General features: G+C 30.7%; 7 protein-coding genes across 7 annotated transcripts; 4 read left to right on the top strand and 3 right to left on the bottom strand.

Annotated features, from left to right (window-relative positions):
• Positions 1 to 1247: 1247 nt before the first annotated feature.
• GO595_007233 (CAMK family protein kinase) lies at positions 1248 to 3131 on the top strand (the record flags this gene model as incomplete). The annotated part of the gene is made up of 1 exon (XM_067920675.1): positions 1248 to 3131. The coding sequence occupies one exon, from the start codon at positions 1248 to 1250 to the stop codon at positions 3129 to 3131; it is 1884 nt and encodes a 627-aa protein (XP_067772752.1).
• Positions 3132 to 6102: 2971 nt separating this feature from the next.
• Positions 6103 to 7476, bottom strand: GO595_007232 (uncharacterized protein; the record flags this gene model as incomplete). Its single annotated transcript, XM_067920674.1, has 1 exon — positions 6103 to 7476. The coding sequence occupies one exon, from the start codon at positions 7474 to 7476 to the stop codon at positions 6103 to 6105; it is 1374 nt and encodes a 457-aa protein (XP_067772751.1).
• A 7641-nt stretch (positions 7477 to 15117) lies between these two features.
• Positions 15118 to 15744, bottom strand: GO595_007231 (uncharacterized protein; the record flags this gene model as incomplete). Its single annotated transcript, XM_067920673.1, has 1 exon — positions 15118 to 15744. The coding sequence occupies one exon, from the start codon at positions 15742 to 15744 to the stop codon at positions 15118 to 15120; it is 627 nt and encodes a 208-aa protein (XP_067772750.1).
• Positions 15745 to 16238: 494 nt separating this feature from the next.
• GO595_007230 (coiled-coil domain-containing protein 42) lies at positions 16239 to 17189 on the top strand (the record flags this gene model as incomplete). The annotated part of the gene is made up of 1 exon (XM_067920671.1): positions 16239 to 17189. The coding sequence occupies one exon, from the start codon at positions 16239 to 16241 to the stop codon at positions 17187 to 17189; it is 951 nt and encodes a 316-aa protein (XP_067772749.1).
• A 2652-nt stretch (positions 17190 to 19841) lies between these two features.
• On the top strand, positions 19842 to 20399 carry GO595_007229 (small GTP-binding protein; the record flags this gene model as incomplete). The annotated part of the gene is made up of 1 exon (XM_067920670.1): positions 19842 to 20399. One exon carries the CDS (start codon positions 19842 to 19844, stop codon positions 20397 to 20399), a length of 558 nt encoding a protein of 185 aa, XP_067772748.1.
• A 460-nt stretch (positions 20400 to 20859) lies between these two features.
• Positions 20860 to 21978, bottom strand: GO595_007228 (Act1p; the record flags this gene model as incomplete). Its single annotated transcript, XM_067920669.1, has 1 exon — positions 20860 to 21978. One exon carries the CDS (start codon positions 21976 to 21978, stop codon positions 20860 to 20862), a length of 1119 nt encoding a protein of 372 aa, XP_067772747.1.
• A 1038-nt stretch (positions 21979 to 23016) lies between these two features.
• Positions 23017 to 24660, top strand: GO595_007227 (Ser/Thr protein phosphatase; the record flags this gene model as incomplete). The annotated part of the gene is made up of 1 exon (XM_067920668.1): positions 23017 to 24660. The coding sequence occupies one exon, from the start codon at positions 23017 to 23019 to the stop codon at positions 24658 to 24660; it is 1644 nt and encodes a 547-aa protein (XP_067772746.1).
• Positions 24661 to 25012: the final 352 nt, after the last annotated feature.

Below are 25012 nucleotides of genomic sequence, written 5' to 3'. Positions count from 1 at the left end.
TATTCACCTGTATTTTCGATATTTGCACCATTCATAAGTAAATATTTAAAACATTTTACTGATCCATAAAATGCTGCATAATCAATTAATGTAACATTTTCCTGATTAATAAATGAACATCTTTCATAAATTGATTGTTTAATTTTTTGATTAAAAACAAAATTTGTTTGTGATGTTATTTCTTGAAGTTTTTCTATTTCATCATTTCGAATTATTTTTGGGATTTCATTCGGATTAACACCTTCTTCTATTAATTGTTTATGAAGTTCCCAATTATTCTCTTTTATTTGCTTCAAACGATTATAATATTCAGAACCAAATAAAAGATAAAAGTTATTATCAAATTGTTCATCTGATAAATGATGCACCAATAAAAAATATTTTTTCTTATTAGCTGCTATTTTTTTAGTAAAGAACGATTTTAAACGTATTAATTTCTGTTCAACTAATTTTTCAAACAGATAAAGTGCTTCTTTAGAATTTTCTTCAAAAATATATACAGAAAAATAATGTAAGACATTGTTTTTATTATTTTCTAACTTATCAATTGTTTTTAGTAGAGAAAAATAAATATTATAGTCTTTGCTTTGAGAAATAAAAGAAGAATATATTAGGTTATATACAATGTAATTGCAAGAATGAATATATTGTGAATCAAATAAATCCATTAAAAATTTGGCCGAATCATCAATATTATTTTCTGTTAATTCAAAAACAATTTTTTGGAATTGTTGAAGTATTGTAATATTTTCTTTCAGTTTCTTTGTTGTTTCTTTCATAACTGTTAATTTTCGTACGTTAATTTTGGCATTCAATAGTTTATTTTATCCAAAAAGTGACATTCGATAAAATTTTTTTATTCGTTCTTGCTTAAAATAATATACTGTATAACAGTATAATGAACTAAAGCCTGAACTGGAATCACAATAGAAACTATCTTTGAGTTTAATGAGCTAAATCAAGATTTTTCTCATCATGATTTGTAAAATCTAACTTTATAAAATCTCTTATATAAGAGTATTTTAAAAAAATGGCTAGAAGGTCATTTAATTTTGTAGGGTCGATTTTATTTTAATGAAATTATCCAAGTCAAGGACTGATTTGCCAAAAAGGCAAACATTTGAATAAATGAACGATCCTTTCAAAAGTTATTAACGATAGAACTTATTGATCCAAAATGTCTAAGAAAATCTTGAATTGAATATTCAATTTTTTTAAGCAATTGTTTGGACCCTATTTGAAAACAGATGAAAAGGTCACGAAACTCTTCGCATGATGTTTCAGGAGGTACTTGCAGATCTGGTGATATTCAAGTTACAATACAAGAAAAGATTTCAGATTCAATTTTTTGCAAGTGCTTCAATTGTATCGATAACCAAAAATCACAACATTTACTAAAAATCTACACAATTGATGATTTTGAAACATACGACAAAATGAAGTTCAGCATTGAATTACAAAGTAAGTTATCACATCCAAACATTGCTCAAATACATTCAGTTTCTTATGAAACAGGAAAAATATATGTTCTTATGGAACCTTGCTCTGGTACTTTAAACAATTACCTTTCAAAGTTTCAATCAATTGGCCTTTCAAACAAAGATATTGTTTCCATATTTTCAGACATCGTCAAGGCAGTAACATATATGCACGAGCATGTACCACCTGTTATTCATCGTGGCCTTAGTCCCGATAATATTTTTTTATTTTCAGGTTCTTGGAAGATATGTGAATTTTATTCAGCAACTACCACTATTTTCCATACAGAAGAAGCAGATGAGAGGATGAAGGCATCTAAAGATATTGATCAAAGTACATTAATTGAATATCGTTCTCCAGAAATGGTTGACCTATTTCGTGGAGAAACGATTGGCACCAAATCAGACATTTGGGGCCTTGGCTGTCTTCTCTTTAGGTTATGCACATTAGTTGATGCTTTTCCAAATGCAACCAATATTCAAATTCTCAAAACTGATTATAAATGGAATCAAACTTGGCAAGTTGATGAATTTTTTGTTTCCCTTGTTTCACAGTGCCTTCGGCAAGATCAGCAACAAAGGCCAGATGCTAATCAGATACTTCAACAAATTTTTTTTGTTTTTGGTGAGAACACAACTCAACAAAGAAATCAAGCACAGGCACAAGCACAAGCAATCTATCCACAACAAAATAATGCTAGCTTTGATGTTAGTGGTTATGTAAAACTTTTGCTCAGCATCAAACCACCGTTTAAAGAATTCGAAAGTGACGAAAGTGACATTGAAATGGACGATGGCGAAACTGAAACTTCAGAAATTCCGGCGACAATACCCAAAGTCGATTCAAAAGAATTCACAGAGTTTGTTTTTGCCGAAGACGATAACGAAACCGTTACCACAACTCAACCAAACGTAATCAATCTCGATGTAACAATTGAAGACATGATTAATGAAATCTTCAAAGTTGAGCCACAAAAAGAAGACACACCTGATTATGTTTCTATGATGCAAGCCAAACCAGAACAATTATGGCATGAACTTCTTCAAATGAATTCCCTTGATTTAAACACAACCTTGTTTACCTTATCAATCAAATGTCCAAACTTCACTAACTTCATATTACATTATTCATATGAAAGTGGCATACAAGGAATACGAGTATTAACATCTTTACCCGCACTTCCAGTCACACCACTTAATAACTACCTTAAAGAACGGAGCTTATTTTCGAAGCGTTTCCCAATGTTTGAAGGAAACTTTTCGTTATCAGAATTTACAAAACAAAATAAGGAAAAACCTCCGCCTGTTGGCACCCCTCCGATCTCATTAGATGTTGTCCGGTCTCTCCAAAATTTACTAGAAGTCCTTTTAAAGGCATTTTATTCTCATCCGACACAAATCCTTGCATTGAACGGCGTCTCATTATATCAAGCGTCGTCATATGTCATCGCAAAGATGAAGCAATTCAAAGTAAATTTGTCGTTTTTGGAGACCACAATTATTCCATTGAACAGAAACCAGCACATGCTGCTGAAAAAGGCTTTCGAACAGGCAGCAATGAACGTGCAGTTCCCTGCAGAGCCATTCGACTACAATGACCCAGTGATCATAAAGAGACTTCGCGCGCCACAAGCAAAATGCATTTATAAATAAATGTTTTCTTATTAGAGATATATCCGGTGATTACTTCTTCTTTTAAGTAAAATATTCATGCAAAACAATTTTTAATGAACTTCAATTAGTTAACATATTATAAAATACTTTAACAACACTTGCTAATGATTAATACATGAAAAAAATCATTTATTTCATTTCAATATTCAGAATTATAACAAGTATCCCCGAAGTACAACAGTACTTAAAGTTGTTTTGAAGGATTTAAAGATGAAGCAAAATGAAGACAATGATAATTTTATATGAAAGATATTTTTTTTAATAAATTTAAATAATTATCTCATTATTATATTATAATATTTTTATATAAGATATTGTATTCAATAATTATTTGAAATATAATATATTATTAATTACATATTTATACAGTTTGTATCTGAAGTGATCAAATTACATAGAAGTATATCGTATGAGTAAAGCACACAATCGAGCGACAGACCGAAAACTTAATATTATATAACATGTAGATACTTTTGGAAAATAGAATTTAAATTTTTATTCATTTTCTTTTTTATTTAACTATAAATGTTAAAATCAAATTTAATTTACAAAAGAAAATATTCATCGAATAACAAAAAAATAAAATTTGCTTTCAAATACATTTTAGTTAGCTAAATAGTTTGGGTCATTATTTCTGATCATTTGCACCAATTCTCTAAAACTTTCTTCTACTTCTTCGTCTTCAAAATCGCCAATTGTGTTGAAGATACTTTCGAACACATCGTTGTAGAACTGCTCGAAAATTGGATTGTTTTCCAAAAAATCATTTTTCGCTAATTGGAAAACGATGCTTTTAAACCCCAACAAAATAGTCAACGAATATTCTTTACTAATGTTTAATAGTAATTGGTTTGCGAGTTCAATAATTACATTATTATTTGCAAAAAAATCGGAAATTTGTTCCCAAATTGATGGATCACATAATCGAGAAAATAAAACACCAGAAGACTCTTTACATGATAAATCACCTTTTTCTAATAAGATAAAACTTATAATTAATATATTATTATTAAGTATGAAGTCTAATGTATTCGGATATGATTGAAGACTATAACTAATAATATTCAAAAATAAACTTCGATTCCTATAGGCATTAGCTTCTGAGAAAACTTTGCTTTCAAATGTCTTTTGAAATAAAATTGATAGAAGATTTGTTTGTGTAAAATCATATGGCTCCGGAGGTTTTGTAAATATCTCAATTATTCTGAGAAATGATTGTAACAAACGGTCGTCATAAAAAAGGGGTGCCCCGTTTTGATGAGCCTCCTCAAAAAGTGGAAGAACGGGTGAAATTTCACTTTTGAGACTTGGGCATTTGTGGAGAATACAAGTTAAACAATCTAATGACTTAGAAATAACTCCAATTAATTTGTCAACTAAAAAACCTGGATTAATTACGTTCTTGCATAAATCAATGATGTTTTGGAATAAAATTTCGTTATATGAACAATGTCGAATCATTAATTCAAATAAAATGAATAAATTTATCCAGTAATCAATTGTATTTTCGTTGGGACCAAGGCTTAAAGATGCTAAAAAACCAGATTGAAGATTGTCAAATAAACCAAATGTAATTAATCTATCACATATGATTTGGCCAGAATTAAGTAGATTCTTAATCATTTCACACTGCCAACCGAAAAACGGCGATCGATACATATTAACAAACTCTTGAATGTTTGCCATAGAACTTTCAATAAAAATATTTGCAATTAAAGGATTATTATGAATTACCCCATTGAGAAAGACGTAAACGCCTTCTTCTAGCTCTGGATATGCACGCAGCCGAAATATATAAAAGAATTCTTCCGATGTTATATGGCAATTATAAGATTCAAACTTATTCATTTTGTGAAACATATCTTTTATTTCCTGGAAAACATTTCCCCTTTGATCTATATCAGCAATTTGTGGGATACTATCTATTTTGTTTTTGAGATTCTTAAACAAATAATTTTTTTTGTGAATGAGTTCTTCAGAGGTACCACAATATAAAGAATCAGAATCATCATCAATTGGGCTTGACAAGTTTTTGATTCTTTGCTGATGAGAGAGAGGAGAACTTTTGAATTTCAGTTTCATGATATTCTCATATAAACTGTTATCAAGACTTCCAACGAACATAGTTAATCGAATACGATAATTTTGAACACAAAAAGTCGGAAGCAATTTTAGTAAAAAATGAGGGATTATGTGATTTTTTTTCCTTTACCAGTTGTCCTTTGATAAAAATTATAGGCACAAGAAATAATAGAGATATAACTAATAAGTTTATTCTTAGGCATAAAGAGGATCTGGCTATGTTTGACTGAAAAGTTTATCAAAACACGCACATCAGCAATTTTTAAAACACTAAAAACAATATGAGGAAGTTTATCATTATCTTCATCAATTTCAAAAAATTATAAAAAATAACGCACATTCGAAAGAAATGAAAATTGGTTTGGGACATTTTTTTTTTCTTTTTCTATTAAAGTTCTATTAATAGCTAGGTTATATATATATATATTAAAAACATTAGGCCTAGAATTCTAGCCAAATACAATGCTCAATTTTTTTAGAAATACAACATTTATCAGCAATCTTTCCTGATTTATGCTTTTAATTTTTATCTTTTAATGTATAAAATGTATGATTATATTAGGATTAAAAAATATCGTAGGAGCAAAAAAAAACTTAAGAGCGAAATTTCGCAAAAAAATGATTTTTATATTAGAAATGTAAAGTATTCAAATGAACACCTTTTCGCCTTGTTTTTAATCGTGGATTTCACTTTTTGAATCGGTTTTTATCGTTGCATGTTAGGTTTACCTTAAAAAATAGTGGAAATATATTTTGATCGTTTGACGCCAAATTGCCACACCCCCAGCAAAGAATCAAACATTTTACAATTCCTAACAACATCTTTTTTACATATCCACATGCAGCAACATCATACATATAATTTTAATCAAATCAAAAAGTAATTGAAATAATATCTATAGCAATTCTCGTTCATATCATTGAGCACTAATCTTCTTGTAGTTTGCCAATCATTATAATCCCGTCTATGATAGAGCGCTGATATTGCGCCCGCTTGCGAGTTTGCCATTCTAAATATACCGGGCGATTCCTTTTCTATGAAGTAGCCTCTCTTACAAGTCGACGCCATTACCAAAAACGAGAACGAAGAACGAAACGTGAGCAAACATTGGTCTGCGTACATCAGGAACAGCACGTCCACTTGCGGCGAGTCATGATCGAAGTCGGGCTTCTTAATTGTGTTTGTTAGAATGGTGTTATTTCCGTAGACTTTCAGGAATTCCGTTTCCATTTCTTTACTGTCCGAAGTGAACGCGAATATCGTCGGCCTTTTGTTCAGTTGGTCATTCAAGAACGGGACTAATGTTCGCATGTTATGGTCAATTCCATATGTGAAGAAGTGTCCGGGCTGTTGGAACCTTAAATGGATACCAAATATCCGAATGTTCTTTGGTATGTTTTTATATAGCTCAAATATGTATTTATATTTGTCATCGCTATACTTAATCAAGAAGTTTGTTAAGAAATATATCGAATGCATTCCGAAATGTCGAAGTGCAAAATCTGATAATTGATAATGGACATATATCATTGACGAAAATAAGAGATCGCGAAGATAAAAAGTTTCGTTCGAATGATTAAAGAAATTAATCGAATGAAAGTCATTAAGTGTCTCGATTTTAAACTCGTTACGTGCCGAAAGAATTTGTTGCGTTTCATTCGTAAGATGGATGACCGGATATGAAAAGTCATAAGCACTTCCATGATCTGTGATGACTTTCCCTTGATACAAATGATTCCCTTCGATGACAATGCTTCGATTCGTCATCACAGCTAATAAGAACATAACGACGTCCATGCCAATACGATTGCCTAACCCATTACTACAATGTAATATATGAATATATTTTCTGTTTTGATACGGAATTTCCCCAATATAATTAACCCATTGTTGAATAACTCGCCATGAGTGAACAACTTGTGAACATGTAACTTCGCTCTTTTCGGAAGTACATGGAACATATGCTCGTGACCATGTTGGTAAGTGTAATTGGTTAATCGCATCTTCAAGTTCTTTTGATGTGTATTCAATCGACGAGAAAGAATCCATAGAAATGATACTTGGCTCTTCTGATGTCATTGCATTCATTGTGATATGTACTTCGGTCTTTAAAAGTTGTTGAATGTATAAATAGAGATTAGTAAATGTACAAATTAAAATCAAAATATCAAGAAAATACTTGAAGAATAAAGATACGCGCTCAGAGTTTGCGTGTTGCAATAATATTGGGGGCGTCTTCATTATTTGTCGTGTTGATTATAATTTTTTTTTCTTTGATTTCTTGATCTCTTGAGAGTGGTTCCGACTAATTATTCTCACAAAAAATAGTGAAGTAAAGTTAAGAATTTTACTTAACGTTCATTCTTTTTTTTTTTTTTTGACTCAGAGCGATCAGGACAATATTTCATTAATTTATCGAGATCACCGCCAAAGCTGCTGCTTAAATCTTTGAGTTTTTTGTCTCCTTTCTTTGTCCAAGCACAATATTTTCTTCCAGATTGATCCATTTCTTGTCTTCCTCATATATGAAATTGAAAAGATGGATTCAATGTGATGTCCTACATGCTGCCACAGCATGATTATTTTTTTTTATGCTCATTTCCAGAAATTCCTAATTTAGTTCGTGAAGGCTTCAAAAAGTGGATCCTTCTCAATGAAGTGTAAATATAAACATTACAATTGAGAATAATATTATTTAAATTTTCTTCATAAAAAGTGCCATCAAGCTCGGTGGTGTTTTTTGAAAACCAGTCATCATGGATATGATTAATGTTTTTATGAACTCGCTTTTGTGTAACCTAACAAAGTTACCCTCTTAATGGCATTAATAAATTTACATATAGAATCATGGTTTTTTTATGCTTTCATTCTTAGTACACCAGAAGATGAATATTTATTTTTTGATGTAAAACATTATTTAAATCAAGCATAAAAAAAATTGAACATTTTTTCATCTTTATTTTCAAATATGATTATGATGATTTGGGTGAAATGATACCAAAGTTTTATTGAGATTCTTATGCTTAGTTTTGAGAAAAAGTTGTAAAAATTTATACTCCAGTCACTTTTAAAAAATATTATCGCGCCACTTTTTCAATTCAAAACGATCAAAACAAGGTACCCTGATGTCTTTCCAATTCGCGATTTTTACGACCGTTAAAAACCGTTTCTCTCAATATGAATACTTTCTGTCTGAAAGAAAATTAATGAATAAATGTTTCATTCATAGATTGACCAAGACTCTTGGATTATATTGGGTTGCAGGTGTTCCCATGCCCAAACCATGCATTGTGCTGCTTGTAATTTGGTAAATTTTTTTTCATTGTTTTGATTGTACTCTTTTCGAAACAGATAACGTGCTGTAGCCTTCGAACACCCGAAGGCCCTTCGATCTAATGGTTGAAATTCATCAGTCATACCGGGTGGTATGAAATATAATTTAATCTTCAGAGTTTCTGCCAAATCGATAATTAATTGACATTTGTGGGCTTTATATGAGTCAAGTAACGAATGTATAGGATCTTCGTCATTGAAGTGTTGCCGGAGGAACAGTAAATACTCATAAAACGTTTCCTCAGTGGTCCATCCGTTTTCTGAGTGGGTGGACATGTGAGGTGAAACATCACCAATTTGTGTTGTTTTTACAAGATCAGTCTTTCCTTTTGTTATAAAGTAAAGGGGAATTTTGGTTCTATCTGAACGTATGCTCGCCAGCACAGTTATCGATGCCTTCGGTGAAGAATTTAAGTTGATCGATATTCCATCAGATCCTTTTTCTGCCCAAGTTACCATACCATTTGGAAAACACTTCCAGCATGTTTCATCCACATTGACAATTCTACTATGATCAACAGAAGTAAGAAGGTTTTGTATTGTATCGATCCAATTAGATTTTTCTTTATCAGTCACATTTGGTCTCCTTTTAGGATGTAAAACTCAAGAAGATAGATGGTTTCTCTTCTTAAAATCTGCGATAAATTGGTGTGAAACTAAAAAATCTTTCGTTTTTTTAAAATTAGTTATATCTTGATATTTTGTTAGATATGCATTCATAGCGATTATTATGAAGTCTTCATTGGTAAATACAAAACCTGGTTGTAAAAAACAACTGACAATAAAATCCTTAATTGATTGTTCTTCTATGTCTGTAAATATCCTATGACCACTTCCATGATCATTATTCCATGGTCTCCAAGCAGGATTATGCTTTAATATATCTTTCCATAATCTTAGTGTGGAATCAGGAATTTTACTTGTTTGTGCAATCTTAGAAATTCTTGGGTATCCTCTTGAAATTTGAGTTATAACACATTCGAGCATTGGCCTTTTTTTGTAATTCGTGTAGTCTTTATGGGGTTTTCTTGGAAATATATTGCTGTGCATTGTGGCCACACTAGGCCGTTTACTATTTTTTGAATACTATAAACGGTCGTAAAAATCGCGAATTGGAAAGACATCAGGGTAAATTATTAAGAATGATGTTCCGATATCTGTCCGTGTTGGATTGACTCTCACACATACGATATAGCATTCAGATCTCGTTTTGAATCAAAAAAGTAGCGCTACAAAATTTTGTAAACATAACAAAGCATAAAAGTATTTTTTGTCACTTAGGAGGACGTTAATTTTATATAATGGCGTGCTTTGGGATTCATTTTGGTTCAAAGTCATCAATAGCTTATTTTTCCAAGAGAGACTATTGTGTTATTAGTGATGGTTATCAATCTCGATGTATTCCTTCAGTTGTCTCTTTTTTAAAAAAAGAGATAAGATTTGGTAAATGTGCATTAGATACTTCTTTCATGAATCCAAGTGCTACAATTTATGATTTGGATATAATGATTGGAAGAAAATTTTCTGATCTTTTTATTCAGGAAAAGAGAAATGAGTGGCCTTTTGAAATTTCAAGAGAAGCGAATGATGAAATTATTATCAAAATTCCGTTTTTACAAGATTTTAAACCAGAAGAAGTCTTAAGTGAGTTTCTAAAATATCTATTAAATGTAGGTAACTGTTACCTTGGAAAACAGAGAACACGCGATACAGTGATATCAGTTCCAGTGCATTTTAACAACAATCAACGCGAAGCAACTCTTCGAGCTGGCCGTTATGCAGGAATAAATTTTATTAAAATTATTAGTAACCCAACAGCTGCAGCTCTTGCGTATCATTCTCATTTTGATCTCTTTAAAGAAAAGAAAACCTTTTTAATTTACGATTTACTTAATGATGATTTTACAGAAATATCACTACTCGAAGCAAAGAATTTATCATTTAACATCATTGCATTTGATATCTGCACGAACCCTAATAGAGATATAATTCGAAATATAATGGATCACATTCTTATAAGAACTCATTCAGAACATCTAAGATCTATACCAAGAATGATGAAATAGCTTAAAAGAAGTTGTAAAAAAGCATACAAAATACTTTCGATTCAAGTTCAAACTAAAATATACTTCACTGAAGATATTGAATACCATTTAACAAGAGCAAAGTTTAATGAAATTAATAAAGATGTATGTGAAAAAATAATTGAAAATATCACAAAACTACTTGAAAAAGCATCTATATCGAAATATGATGTGGATCATATTATCATTGTTGGTGCGCAAGCGAAATATCTTTATGAAATAATTAAAAATTATTTTGGGAAAAACCCATTCCTACAAATTGATCCCAAAGTGACTATTGCAATTGGCGCAGCATTTGCATGCAAACAAATTAAAAAAGGAAAAATAATATATGAAAACATAAACACAAATACACTTCGTGTTCCAAAAACAATAACAATGAATAATACAAACGAATGGAAAATTAATTTAATTATCGAATATGAAATCGAAACATTTAATGTTTCTATCGTTAAAGCCAAAAATCAAAAAATTGATATTGAATCAGAAGAAAGTGATATAAATATAAGTGGAAAACATATTGACCAAAATGTTATGGATTATATCATTAAGAAAACGCATAATGAAGATCTAAAACTTAATTTCAAAGAGATGAACACATTTAGAAGATTTTGTGAAACAGCAAAATTTGAACTTTTGTATCAACCCAACTTGAAAATATTTATTGGAGAAACAGAATATGTATTAACAAGAGAAGAATTCATTCAAATCAATAAAAATTTGTTTGATAAAATTATGATATTAATCAAAAGAATACTTGATACAGTGCGTGTATCACGAAATCATGTAGATAATATAATACTCGTTGGAAATTGTTGGGATATTCCAAAAGTTAAAGAAATGATCAAAGATTATTTCGGTAAAGAACTTATAGTTGGGATCAATCAGCATAATGCTCTTGCATTCGGTGTTTCTATGTTAGCTATGAGTAACCAAGATGATGTAGCAGAAAGTGATAACATTGTAATAATAAATAATTAAAAAGTTAATAAAAATTTGGAGTTGATATCGGGTATAATTTGTATATATATTATATATTTTTAAAAAATTAATGAAATGAATTCATAAAATTAAAATGCATTTGAGTTATATAAATAACTCGTTTATATAAAATGCTATTTTGTGATAGTAAAGTAAAAGCAAATATGTACAACACGATTATTAATAATTTTATAATTTTTTTTCATTTTATTAGATCTCAGAAAAACGAAACTTTGTGTTCCTTTTTTGATATACAACTCGATTATTAATAATATATATTTTGCAAAAAATAACCTTATTAAATAGTTTCTTTATGAATAATGAATTATTTGATAATATCATGATGAGAATGTATATTTTTCATATAAAAACGTGCAAGATATACCATATCCAATGTGAGTTCCATTATAAAAATAACACCTTCCAAATCAAGAATTGAATAATAAATTACAAAAAGATAATTTTATTGTTAAATTGAATTAAACAAAGGAAAAAAAGAAAACAATAAATTTTACTCAGATATAAATGAATCACAAATACTTTAATATTTAATTTCTTTCTCGATCTTGTCCAATATTTGATTAATATCTCTAACAAAAATTTCTTTTTTCATTCTTGCATCCACAAAAGGTGTCAAAGCAAAATCATTTCTTGGAGATGAATTAGCACTTTTAGGTGCATTATTACTTGATTTCCTTTTCTTATGTTTCCTTGTTTTTGATGTTGATGATCTTCTTCTTGTTTGTTGCTTTCCCACTTTTTGAATGATCTTTATCGCCTTCGACAATTTCTGTTGATAATTGGCCTTGTCACTTTTCAGATCATTTGTTAACGTATCCAACCGTTTAATTTTACTTTCAAAATTTTCAATTTTTTGTTTTTCTTTTAATAAATCGAAATAATCATCGATAACAATATCCATATTTGATTGTACTAAATTCAATCCTTCATTTCTTTTCTTTATAGAATCAACTAAATATTCACTGTATTTAATTCTAGATTTCATGATTGATTTTTGTAAATCATTTAATTTTTTGGAGGCACCCCAAACTTTTGAATACAATTCAAAATCATTTGAATTTTTATCGTTTTCAATTTTTGCCAGTTCACTTTTTGCCTCATTCAAATTTTCTCTTTGGTATTGAATTTCTTTACAAATTTGAAGCGAATTTTGCAAAATTTCTTCGTAATTCCCTTTAAACTGCAAATTGTTTTGAGTTTGGAAATAAAACGAAATTTTTTGGATGTCATTTGATAATTTTTCAACTTCTTCATCTAATTCTTTGATTTCAGTTTTTTTATTTTCTTTAATTATTTTGATTTGTTTCATGACGATATTCAAATCACTTTTATCTTTTTTGTTTTTGTTTTTATTATTTTTTTTACTGATTTTTTTAAGTTTATTTAAGTTCTTCGATTTATTTATAATGGTTATCTTCGAAATTGTTTTGTTTAATAATTGGATTTCATCATTAAGTTCGAATATTTTACTTGATAAATCAATATTAACAATTTCGTTATTTTGTAAGTCAAATGATAATGAATTACGATTCGATATAAGTTGTGACATTTCATTATTAATGTCTTCTTTAAACGGCGACTTCAACTTTTCGTAATTTTTGATTCCTTCTTTTATGTAATGAGACAAAAAATTGATATACTGCGAATGATTATGATAATTGGCGTTATTCGGTGAGTCCGTGAAGATTTGATACGTAAAAACTTTAGTAAATTTGCTGTCAACCAAAAAAAGTGTTTTGTTTTCAGATGTACAAAACTCATTTGAAATGAATCCGTATGTTGGTATGAAATCAAAAATTAATGGGATCCATACATTGTGCGTAAACTCATAGACCCATAGTTTGTCATTGTTAGGAGAAAAGATGAAAAGCATGTCAAAAATAAGATTGGCATAATGATCATACTCACAAAAATTGTCAAAAACACTGTCTAACTTCGTGCATGTGTTTTGTTGGAGTTCGAAAGTATAGAACTCAAGCTTGTCATGATTTGTAGTTTTGCCAAAAATTGCAAATTTTGAATTTGTAAGACATGTAATGGAATGATCATAAAATGTTGGAAGGTTTGGAATCGAAATGTTAATCGTTTCTTGATTGGTTGTATCAATTAAATACATGTCATTAAGGTGATTATTGTCATTATTCCTTCCTCCATATATTAATATGAAACCTCGATCATCCCACGCTGCTGCATGATATGCACGAGGCGAAATTTTGCATGCGACATAAATCCATTCACCTCTATGATATATCCATAAATCATTCTGAAAATTACCATTTTCTATGCCGCCAAAAAAGGCAACTCCCATTGGGGTAGATATCATTGATTGACCTTCACGCGTACAAAATGGTAATGGAAATATTTGCTTCCATTGAAAATCAGATGAAAAACACCAAAGCTCATTTGTAAGTAAATAAAAAGTATCTTCTGATATACACATAGAAGGTTTCGTTGCTGATAAAGTTGGTTGTTTTCCTGCGCATGAAATTAATTTTTCTGAACGATCTGCCATTTGGCGGCGACATGTGACATGAAAAATTCCGTTATAATCATATAACGATACAATTACAAAATGTCAGTAGAAGAATGGATAAATTCTCTTTCACTATCAAAAAAGGTAAGGAATATGGCACGAGATTTTAGCGATGGAGTTTTAATGGCAGAGGTCATACATAAATTTATGCCCAAATTAGTTGATCTTCATAATTACTCACAAGCACTTCGAGTTGACACAAAAATATATAATTGGACAACTTTAAATCAAAAGGTATTTAAAAAAATTGGGATAACACTTGATAAATCAACAATTGATGGATTGGCAAATGCAAAACCCGGCTTTATAGAAAAAGTACTTTCTGATGTTAAAGCTAATCTAACAGAACCAAAGAAACAAACACGAACTGGAGAAAGAAAAACAGCAAAAAAAACGCATAAAGAATTACCAATGACTGATGAAGAACGAGAATTACTTGTCCAAAAGATTATAGAAGGAAAGAATCAATCCGACCTAATTAAAGCATTGGAACTTAAACTTTCAATGCTGATGGAGTTAATGGCAATCAAAGATGCCAAAATCATAAAACTTATGGAGAAGAAAGAAAGAGACAAAAAGTAAATCCATAGCTTTGAGTCCATCGGTTCCTTTGTAGAGGTTTAAATCGCCAAATTTTCTTTAGATAATTTAAAGTATGGTAAAAAACAGACTTTCCAAATTATAATTGATCGCAGTTACAAATGGCGATTTCAAAATTCCAAATAGAATATGTTTACTTAAAACTTTTTTTGTATTTCAAATTTTAAAATTCGATTAAATTTTGAGCTTTAATTGTGAAAACGACTCTTAACTCAGTAAAACCCTTCTGATAAGTGAATCATTTGGATATATTTAATTCGCTTTTCTGTAAAAAAAAGTATATTATGAGATTTAATTAACATTTATTTATACGATAAAGTTTGATACCATTTATTTACCACCACATAACCTATTAATAAGCTGTGGTCCTCCACCATATCTATTATATTGATGGACAACACTTGGTATTGTTGTTCCATCAGGTCCCAAAAATCTGTCATTTTGTATCTTAAATTTTCCTCGCGAACAGTAATGCATTGTCAAAAAGGTCGAGTTGCATCCGAGATATTTCGGGTGAATTCCGTTGTTTTCGAAGGCTTTAGTATGTAAAAGATAGTTATGATACGCTTGGTCCAATGAGTGACGACCATTTAGCCAGAATGGTTTATGGCCGAGCAAAGTTTTGAGATATATCTGAAATTGATTCATACCTCCAATAAGAGTTCCGGAGCAAGAAACAAGGTATTTGCCAAGAGACTTCGATACAGATTCATTATATGCACGAACAAGCCAACCACTGTTCCACGTCGAATTCATAATTAATGGTTGTTCCATAACAAAGTAAAGATAGTTAGGATCGATATCAGGAGTGAATGGATCTGCTTGGAAAAATACGTCAAATGAGTCAGTGTGAAGGACTCGATTGAATTGAAAAGGAGTCTGTGATAAAAATTGGTTGTACGCAATGTATCGAAGTGAGTGGGAGCTGATGGTCAAAAGGTCGTTGGTGTAATTCATTTTGAAAAATTGAGCGCCGCAATCTTCAAATTCATTTATAACTTTCTTTGAAACTGTTAAATTGGTAACAAAAACAACAGTGGCTTTACAACCTACGGTACGAAGTGATCTTAAAAATGATTTAGCGCGATATTCACTTCCAAAAACACCAGAAAGAATCAAATCTTCTGGAGAAGAATTACCATGAGAATCTGTTAAAGAACTGCAAAACGAACATCTTTCATAAATGCGGCTCCAATTTATAATTGGAGTATCCTTTTTTATTTGTTCAAATTTGATTATTTCAAGTTGTTTTGGTTTTAAAATATAAATCCATACAAAAAATTGTAACAGAAGATAGAATCCCAAAAATACAAAGAGATTTGGGCTTTTGGTATGAACTATATCTGTGTTTATAAATCCCTTTTTGTTCATAATGTAAAATTCTCAATCATTGGACACTTTCCTATCGTATTTTGTACGTTACTTGTCGAATTTTTGGGACCAAAAATTTCATGCAAAGAGTTTTAGCTAGGAGGCTTTTAGGACTTGTTCCAGAGAGCAAAACTGGTCTCGAACGCTTAATTGATAAAAAGCGCGAGGAATATGATTTGCAAGTTAAGCTTGATGCCAAAAAGCAGCAACATGAAATCAAAATGAAACAATATCGTGCGAAAGCAGAAGAGCTAGAGAAAAAGCATCTTGAAAACCAAGAAGAAGTTAACTCTAAAGATCAATATGTAACTGATAATTGGAATAAACGTCAAAGGGAAGAAGAGCGCCTTCAATCCGAAGAAAAGCTTTTACTTTCAAAGCAAGCAGAACTTTCTCATCTTATTGAAGAACATTCTAAGTTGATGGAAAAAAAATCTGCCATTGAATTAAAACTTCAACAATCACTTCCTTACAAAGAATACCTCGACTCTGTCTTTGAAGCAGCTCCTGAGGTTGCTAACAACGGTGGCATTAATGAAATACAAGGAATTGTTACGAAATATGATACTTTAACAAAATGGCGTAGTACTCTTCATGTCAAGCTTATGCGGTCCAAGAAAGAGCTTCAGCGCCTTAAGGACGCTATGCAACTATATGACGAGTCCTCTTCAAAATGTAGTGTTGAAGTTGATTATCAGCTCAAATGCATTGCACAAGCCGAAGAAGAGAGTTTTAAAGCATTTGGAAGACAGCGAAATCTACAAGAAACCCAAGCAAACCAAAACAGAGCAAAGGCTGAAGAAGCTGCGACAATTCGACTCGCGATCGAAAACATGTATCAAAAGGCATCAAATGGAATCTTGAGCAAGTACAGAAGAAGAGACAATGTCGGAGACGACCTCGAGGAGAAGTTTAACTTCGTGAAGAGCGTTATTCAGGACATGATAGATATTGACGAAGCCATTCGAAGCCCAGAACGGCAAACATCGAGGCCAATGACAATGCAATCTATGAGCAGAAGGAAAAAGTAATTTATTGTTTGGAATAAATGTTTGTGTATGTATTATTTAATGATAACACACAAGAAAAATTGTGGCTTCTCTTATACTAAGTAATTTCTGAAGATAGAAAATTTTAATAAACTTCGAAATTAATATAATAATGTGATTAAATAAAGGTTTTAGCATGAACGATAATTCACTCATTATATAAAAGATTGAAGTCATTAATGAAATACTCTCATTAAGAAAGAAAATGATTTTTTATAAAAAATATCATGAATTCGAAAATTATTCGTGCTCTCCTTATATTAGAAGTTGATTATACATGTAGAATTATTTGTATTTGTATTTTACCTCAAATAATACCAATTAAAGTATTTTGATGAATAGTATCTTTCCAAACCAGTGTATCAAGAAAATCCATAATTCCCAAAAGAAGCGAAAATCACTTTCAACGAAATTAATGAAGTTCACCCACAAAAAGCATAAGATTGAATTACATAAATACAACAAATGAAATTAACATGTAATGTTGATTCTAACATGTATCTCAATTACGGATTCAGTAGATGCAGAGATTCTACTTGTAAATGTAATGTCATGTCTAACTACGTATCAAATATTTCTAATGATTGCAAGAAAAAGAAAAAAATAAAGAATTTTTTGTGTTTTATTTTTTGAGTAATAATTCTATTTTATACTAAAGACATGAAGTAATAAAAAATAGTTAAAGTTGAAAAGATTAATAATAATTTAAAAAAAAAAATATAATGCACAAAAAATGCGGTTTTTTTTTATTTTTTCAATGATTTTTAAAAATGCATTTCTTGTTATTGAAATTAATATTAATGATTAAAGAACAAATCTCAAAGAAATTTAATGTTTATTCTAAAAATAGAAAATGGCTTTAATATTGCATCAGCTAATTTAATATTTCAACAAAATTACATTTGCACAATAAATTTATCTTCTTTGAAATCATCAGCGAAAGGATCTTCTTCAATTGTTGACATAGATATTCCTGTTGCAAATGTATTTGTGGTTTCTTTTTTGTTTTCATTTTCATTTTCTTCTGAACTTTCGTTTTTAATATTTTCTGATTTTTTGTTTGGAATTCGAATCAATAATACAACAAGTAGTGTTATAATAATTATAATAACAAAAAAACAATTACAATAATAATTGTCGTTATATTATTGTCATTACTGAGGAATTCATTTATATTAATATATGTATAGAAATTTGAATAATAATTATAATATGTTGTATAAATAACAATTGTGTAATCATAATAAATAAATTTAGTTTCAATATATGAAAACATTGAATTACTTAAAAATAATGAAAATGATATTATTTGCGTTTCATAAACAGTTAACGAATGGGTAATAGATACTGAAATGGTTATTATATAAGAAAATGATAAAGATAAATAACTTTGAAGTGATTTTATAAATGCATTGGACTTAGTGAATGTATTTGATTTACTGAATGAGTTTGATTGAGTGTACGTATTTGATTTACTAAATGTATTTGATTTAATGAATGTATTTGATTGTGTATATGTGTTTGAACTTGAAAATGAATGTGTAAATAATGGTATGCATTCTCATCCTTCATAATCATTCACTGCAAATGGACCAAATCTTTCATCACCATATGTAAGAACTGTTGCATTAACTGAAGAATATGCACTTTCTCCAATCCATGGCTGTGAAGACGGTACCGTAATAATAAATACATTGAAGATTATAACATTGCGAAAATGCGCCATTTGCAATCACTGTTAATCCTGTGCCAAGTGTTAATATCTTTAACCCATAACAACCTGAAAAAGCTGAGGATCCAACAGATTGAACTGAATTTGGAATTGTAATATTTATTATCGATATACAATTTGAAAATGAATTATCTCCAAAATTTGTTAATCCTGTGCCAAGCTTCAAAATTGTCAAATCATAACAATTTGAAAATGCTACGGATCCAATGTTTGTTTCTGAATTTAGAGTTCCCATTTAGATAAAAAGAGGAATGGGGGAAGTCACAGTTAAGGACCCCTCTCTGAAAAAGTTTGTAATTGAACACCATTCGGTCGTAAACTACAACGAACCAACTTTATCTGGTGACAAATTGTATTAAATTATTTTATATTCTAAGCTTAAATAGATATTTCAACTATCTTCAGCATATCAGTGCTTACTCAATTCATGTATGTTCATCTTACATAATTTGATTGATTTCTTGTAAAAATTAATATTTTTCAGAAAAGTAAAGTATTGAAACATGTTTTACAAACTTATAATTCGATCATTTTCAAGTCAAAAAACAACTTTTTCATAGGGGTTTTCCTCTGTTTTTTTTTTTTTTTAAATTGATACAATATATATATATATATATATATATATATATATACATAACACTTGTCATAGTGGCATACTTATGTAGTAGATTTTTACAAAGGTGATCATGGAATTAACTTTGAGATATAACTATTTTTTGAATTATGCAAATTTGAATAAAAAACACACAAGCAAATATCATACTCGATGATTTTCAAGGATATATGATAGCTTAAATTTGGGTTATAATGTATTAAATCCTCAATTCAGCATTTTTCGTTTTGATAAAATAACCGTCAAACGGGTTGCTTTTGAATCGAATGTAAAATGTTCAGGCAGAACAATGGATCGGAAAGCTGTGCTGATCGGTCCAATTGCTGTTGGAAAAACTTCACTTTCGAACAAAATTCAGTACAATTGTTTTTCTTCTGATTATCAATCAACTGTAGGTGCAGGAAATTATATATATCAAACAACAATTAATCATCAACAAATTTCTTTAAACATATGGGACACTGCAGGAATGGAACAATACAAAGCCCTAGGTCCAATTTATTATCGAGGAGCTCACGCAGTTATCTTGGTTTTTGATTTGACTCGTGAGAATACTGCAAAAGAGCTTAAAGGATGGTTAAGCAACTTCACAGAATCGATAAAGACAGAGTTTTATGGGATAGTTGTTGGGAATAAACTCGATTTGGTTCAAGATGAAAATTCGGAGTTTATCTTATCAATGAAAGAATGGGCAAAAACCAACAATTTCGACTTTATATTAACATCTGCAAAACGAGGTCTTAATGTTACAAAGCTTTTCGATATGGTTGCAGAAGGTGCATCAAAAGTTTCAGATTTTGATAAATCTGAAGAAATCGAGCAAGAACAGAAAAAAAGTTGTTGTTAAACTTTAGCTTTCGTATGTAATATTTGTTTTTTATAAAGAATGAAGAAAATTCATTTGCTTCCACTCTTTAATCCTTTAAAAATATTTATTCAGCAAAGAAGCATTTCATATAACGCCGATAGCTTTTTTCTGTGGAAAACAGTTTCCTGATCATTTAATTTATCTATCGTTTGTCCTTCGGTTTTTGGGACTAACAGCAAAAAATAATCATAATAATAAAAAAGATTTGAAGATCCTTTACAATAAATATCTTTACTTTATGAAGATGAATTTGATCTACATATAGATTTAAATCTCGATTTTGTGAATATTCAAACGACTTTTGGTACACTCATCTAAAGACATCCAGTTCGCCAACCCGATTCATTTTCGAATGCATTACGACTTAATAAAAATTCTTGATCACTAATTGCGAATTTTAATTGATGAAATTCTCATTAACGTTTTCTTTTTATTATTATTAAAAGCACTTCAAGTGCATAATTGAAGGTCCGACTTCGTCATATTCTGCCTTAGTGATCCACGCCTGACTAAATGTTGCAAGTGACACCAAGACAGAACCTCCTATCCAAGCAGCATTTTTCCTATTTGGCAAAGCGATTACATTAACCTTTTCATTCTTTTCGATTGCAGAAATATCTTTTTCGAGTCTTTCAGCGAATCCTGGAAACATTGAATTTCCTCCTGTGAGCATAATATTACCGAACATTTGCGCTTTTAAGTCATCGCATTTATCGATTGCGTTGAAAACAAGCTGTGGGATGCCTTGGGATTCGAGTTGAAGGAGCTCCGGCTCAAAAAGTGGTTCGGTGCATTGAAATTTCTGTGATGTGATTTTGATCTCCTGACCGTTCCTGAGGACGAATGGCTTCTCGGATGCGTTCATTTGCTCTATCTTCTGCATTTCTGCATCAATGTCTGTAGCTACGTAACAAAGCTTTTCTTTGATGTCACGAATGCTTTCACGTTCATAGCCAGATGGAAGTTTAACACCGGATTGAAGAATGAGCTTCTTAAGATAACCATTCAGCTGACGTCCTCCAACTTCAAGTTTGGATTGAACATGTGTCATGCCAAAACATTCAAAAACTGGGAGAATATGTGTAAGGGTTTCCCCGGAATCAATAACTGTGCCTGTGGTGATGCCAGCACTAAAGAGTGAAAGAACTTCGGGATATGAAAGATAAAAGGCTGGTATTTGAAAAGTTTCCATCATTATTTGAAGAGTCTTCTCACGTGCTGGTTTGGTATTATCTGGTGATTCTGTCATTAAAACTGGGTGTTCTTCTGGTTTCATACAAAGTTCATTTGTAAAGATATGATTCCAAAGTTTTTCCATATCATCAAAGTTTGTAATAATTCTGTTTTCTATAGGTCGCTTTAATAAAATGGCAGACAGGTTAACAAGTGATTCTGGGCCAATAAAATAATTTAATGAACCATCAGAATTTGTTGGTGATGTCGCACCTTTGGTCCACCCAACAACTGATGGAATCACGCATGATGGTTCTATATCTCCACCAAGACCAGCACGAATTGTATATGCCCCATTATCAAAAACTAATGTGCTGACTTCCATGTTTTGCTCTTGGGTACAAAAAGTGTCATTGCAAAGAACGTTAATGGAACTCTCTCTTCAGCAGTTACCAAAGGGAACCAACTTAAAATATAAATACACAACCATTCCAATTGTATCTTAGGGTAAAAGTAAAACAAATGTTTAAGAAAAATTTATTTCTTGTAACACAGAACTACTCGCACACGTGGGTTGAAAACATTTTAAAAATTCACTTTTATGTGGCCAGTCACAACTTGACACAGCATTCTGTAAGATCACAGCACTGATGTGACACCTTTGGTCGCGAATCAAATTCCAGCTTCTTAGTGGACTCCCAAGGAATTGGGGCGCCCCATATGAGAATTTTTGTCATTTATCGTAAAAATCCGATACATTAATAAGCATTCAATTTTTTGGTCTCACTCTGAATTGAACTCAAAAAAAGTTGCCACGTCTCCAAGTCTTTTTTTGAAAAATTTCGCATGTTTTTCATCAGATAGTCACAGAATATATTCGTCTAACAACGTGTTAATACATAAGACACGACAAGGACAATTCTGGATTGAATGTTTGAATCTAAGAAATTGGAATTTGATTCGCGACCAAAGGTGTCACATCAGTGCTGTGATATTACAGAATTTTGAGTCATAAGTGGTTATTTACGATAATAAAAATTTCAGAAATGCACCATAATAACCGAAATATTTGCCCAAATTATGCATTCAAATTTTATCGTTCGTTTTTCTGCAAAATACTATTTTGTAAATTATTGAAAAACACGCTTCAGAACGAAACGGCATTTTGATTTTGGAAGACTCAACACAAGAAAGGCAAAACAATATCAAAATTCTTCCATATTTTTTCTCACACTTTTTAAGCTTTATTATAATTGCAGTAGTTATAATTGTTGTTTTTTTCACGACTGGAAATGTCAGTGTCACTCCAATTAATTCAAAAGTTAAAACAGAAGAATTTACAGAAGAACCTTATTACTTTGTACAAATTTCAGATACGCATTTTACACAAATTCCAGAACAAGTTACTAATGTCGAAAACTTTATGAAAAATATTTCAGATAAAATAGATCCATCTCTTGTTGTATTATCAGGAGACATTACAGACTCATCCGCAGGTAGTTCATTCTTTCAGATATATTCATCAAATTATCAAAATTGGGTTTTATATAACAATTCTAGATATGAGTCAGGTCTTGTTAAAGAAGGAAGGGTTCTTTTAGAATATCCAGGCAACCATGATTATTTCAAAGTTGCTGGTGATGATACGCCATTAAATTATTACAAAAAATTTGCCTTTCATAATGAACTCAGTGAAACAGGCACAATATTTTCTATCAACACAAGTATTGGACCAATTAATTTTATATCATTTGCAGTATTACATCCACCACTCCCAACCACACCATTTGGATCTCTACCACAAGTTCACCCAGACGATGTTGATTTACTAAGACGTAGCATTTATGATAATGGTACGAATATAATTGTATCACATTTTCCAGTATCGACAATCTGGGAACGATCCGCACCAAATGGGGAAAGCTTACGTTCAGTAATAACACGTTCTCATTTGTATATTGCCGGTCATACACACCCTCGATCGATAGATGTTCAACATGTGAATGATACATTATCAGTCATATGTCCAATATCACGTCGTTATACACATGCTGGATTTATTACCATTGAAAAGAATGCCATTGCATATTCTGAAATAACGCCAGCAGATGAAAATATAATTGCTGTCACATATCCAACCCCATTAAATCAAGTCCATAAGCATCAAGTGTTTAATGTGAACTCATTTCCAGTTCGAGTTTTAGGCTTTTCATCATCAGTTTTAACACTTGATTTATATATTGATAATGTCCTAATTGGAAATATACCAATGACTCGACAAATTAACAACAGGACAAGACTTTATTCATTAAATGTAACAGTTGAAAATGGACGACATAACTTGCGCATTGAAGGAGATTCTACAAAAGAATTTGAGTTTTTTGTTGGTGAAACTTCACCCGTCATAACCGAAAAGATATCGTTGAATTTCGGTATCGTAATTTTCCCTTTTTCAATGATCTTTTTAGCCATTGCATTTGTTCGTATAATACCATATTGGATACCACTTAAATCGAAACTTGATAATTTTAGTGATTTTATGTTTTATTCTGAAGGAGAATATACAATTTTCCAACAATTCTATTTGGGCTTATTACATTTTTGGACACGACCTCGAAAGTTACCATTACATTTATATCTGCTGTTCATCTTCTTGTTCTGTTGGATCTATATAATACCATACATAGAAACACAGGTCGAACATCTTGTTGCAGTTATTTGGATATGGGGTTATAAAGCTGGAGATTGCTTAAGCTTTGACACAATGACATTCGCTGTTTTGATGTTTTATTACTTAATGTTCTTTATTCAATTCTTAAACATTGCAGGAATTTGGTTCGAGTCACAAAAGTTATGCATCTCCCAAATCATCGAATTTGTGATCTCTTGGATATGCGTGTTCATTGTGACTGTGGCATGGTTCGTAATCGGGTATTTCCATGGTGGCGCGTTCTCGATATTCACATCCGTTTTTACCTACTTTTTGATTATTACATATGTTTGGGTAATTGTGACATTAGTGAGGTCTAGAAATATTAAAATTGGAGGCAAAGAAGAAATGCCTTAACGAAAAGTTCTTCATGTGTTGCAAATGTGTTCAAGAGCGAACCATTCAAATATAAATTTATTAAAAAGTTATTTTGTTTTAGAAAAAGTGGAAATTGAATTGTAAACGATTTTGAATGTGCGATAACATCGTCAGCGGTTTGTTGAATTTCGCAAAATAATTTCATGAAATGCCAAAAAACGCATAGTTAAAGAAATTCTATCTAAGCAATGCATAGGCATTATCGCTACTGAAATATAGAACACATATTCTATAGTGGACAACACCAAAGATATCTGAATCAAAATGTGTTTTAGTTTTTCGAGATTAAGTTTTAGGGATAAAATCATTTTTAGGAATGCTCAAACAATTA

This window comes from Histomonas meleagridis (genome assembly GCF_020186115.1).
Source record: "Histomonas meleagridis strain 2922-C6/04-10x chromosome Unknown contig_51, whole genome shotgun sequence".
NCBI lineage: Eukaryota > Parabasalia > Tritrichomonadida > Dientamoebidae > Histomonas > Histomonas meleagridis.
Note: the sequence above shows the minus strand (reverse complement) of the source record. Positions and strands in the feature narration are given on the sequence as shown.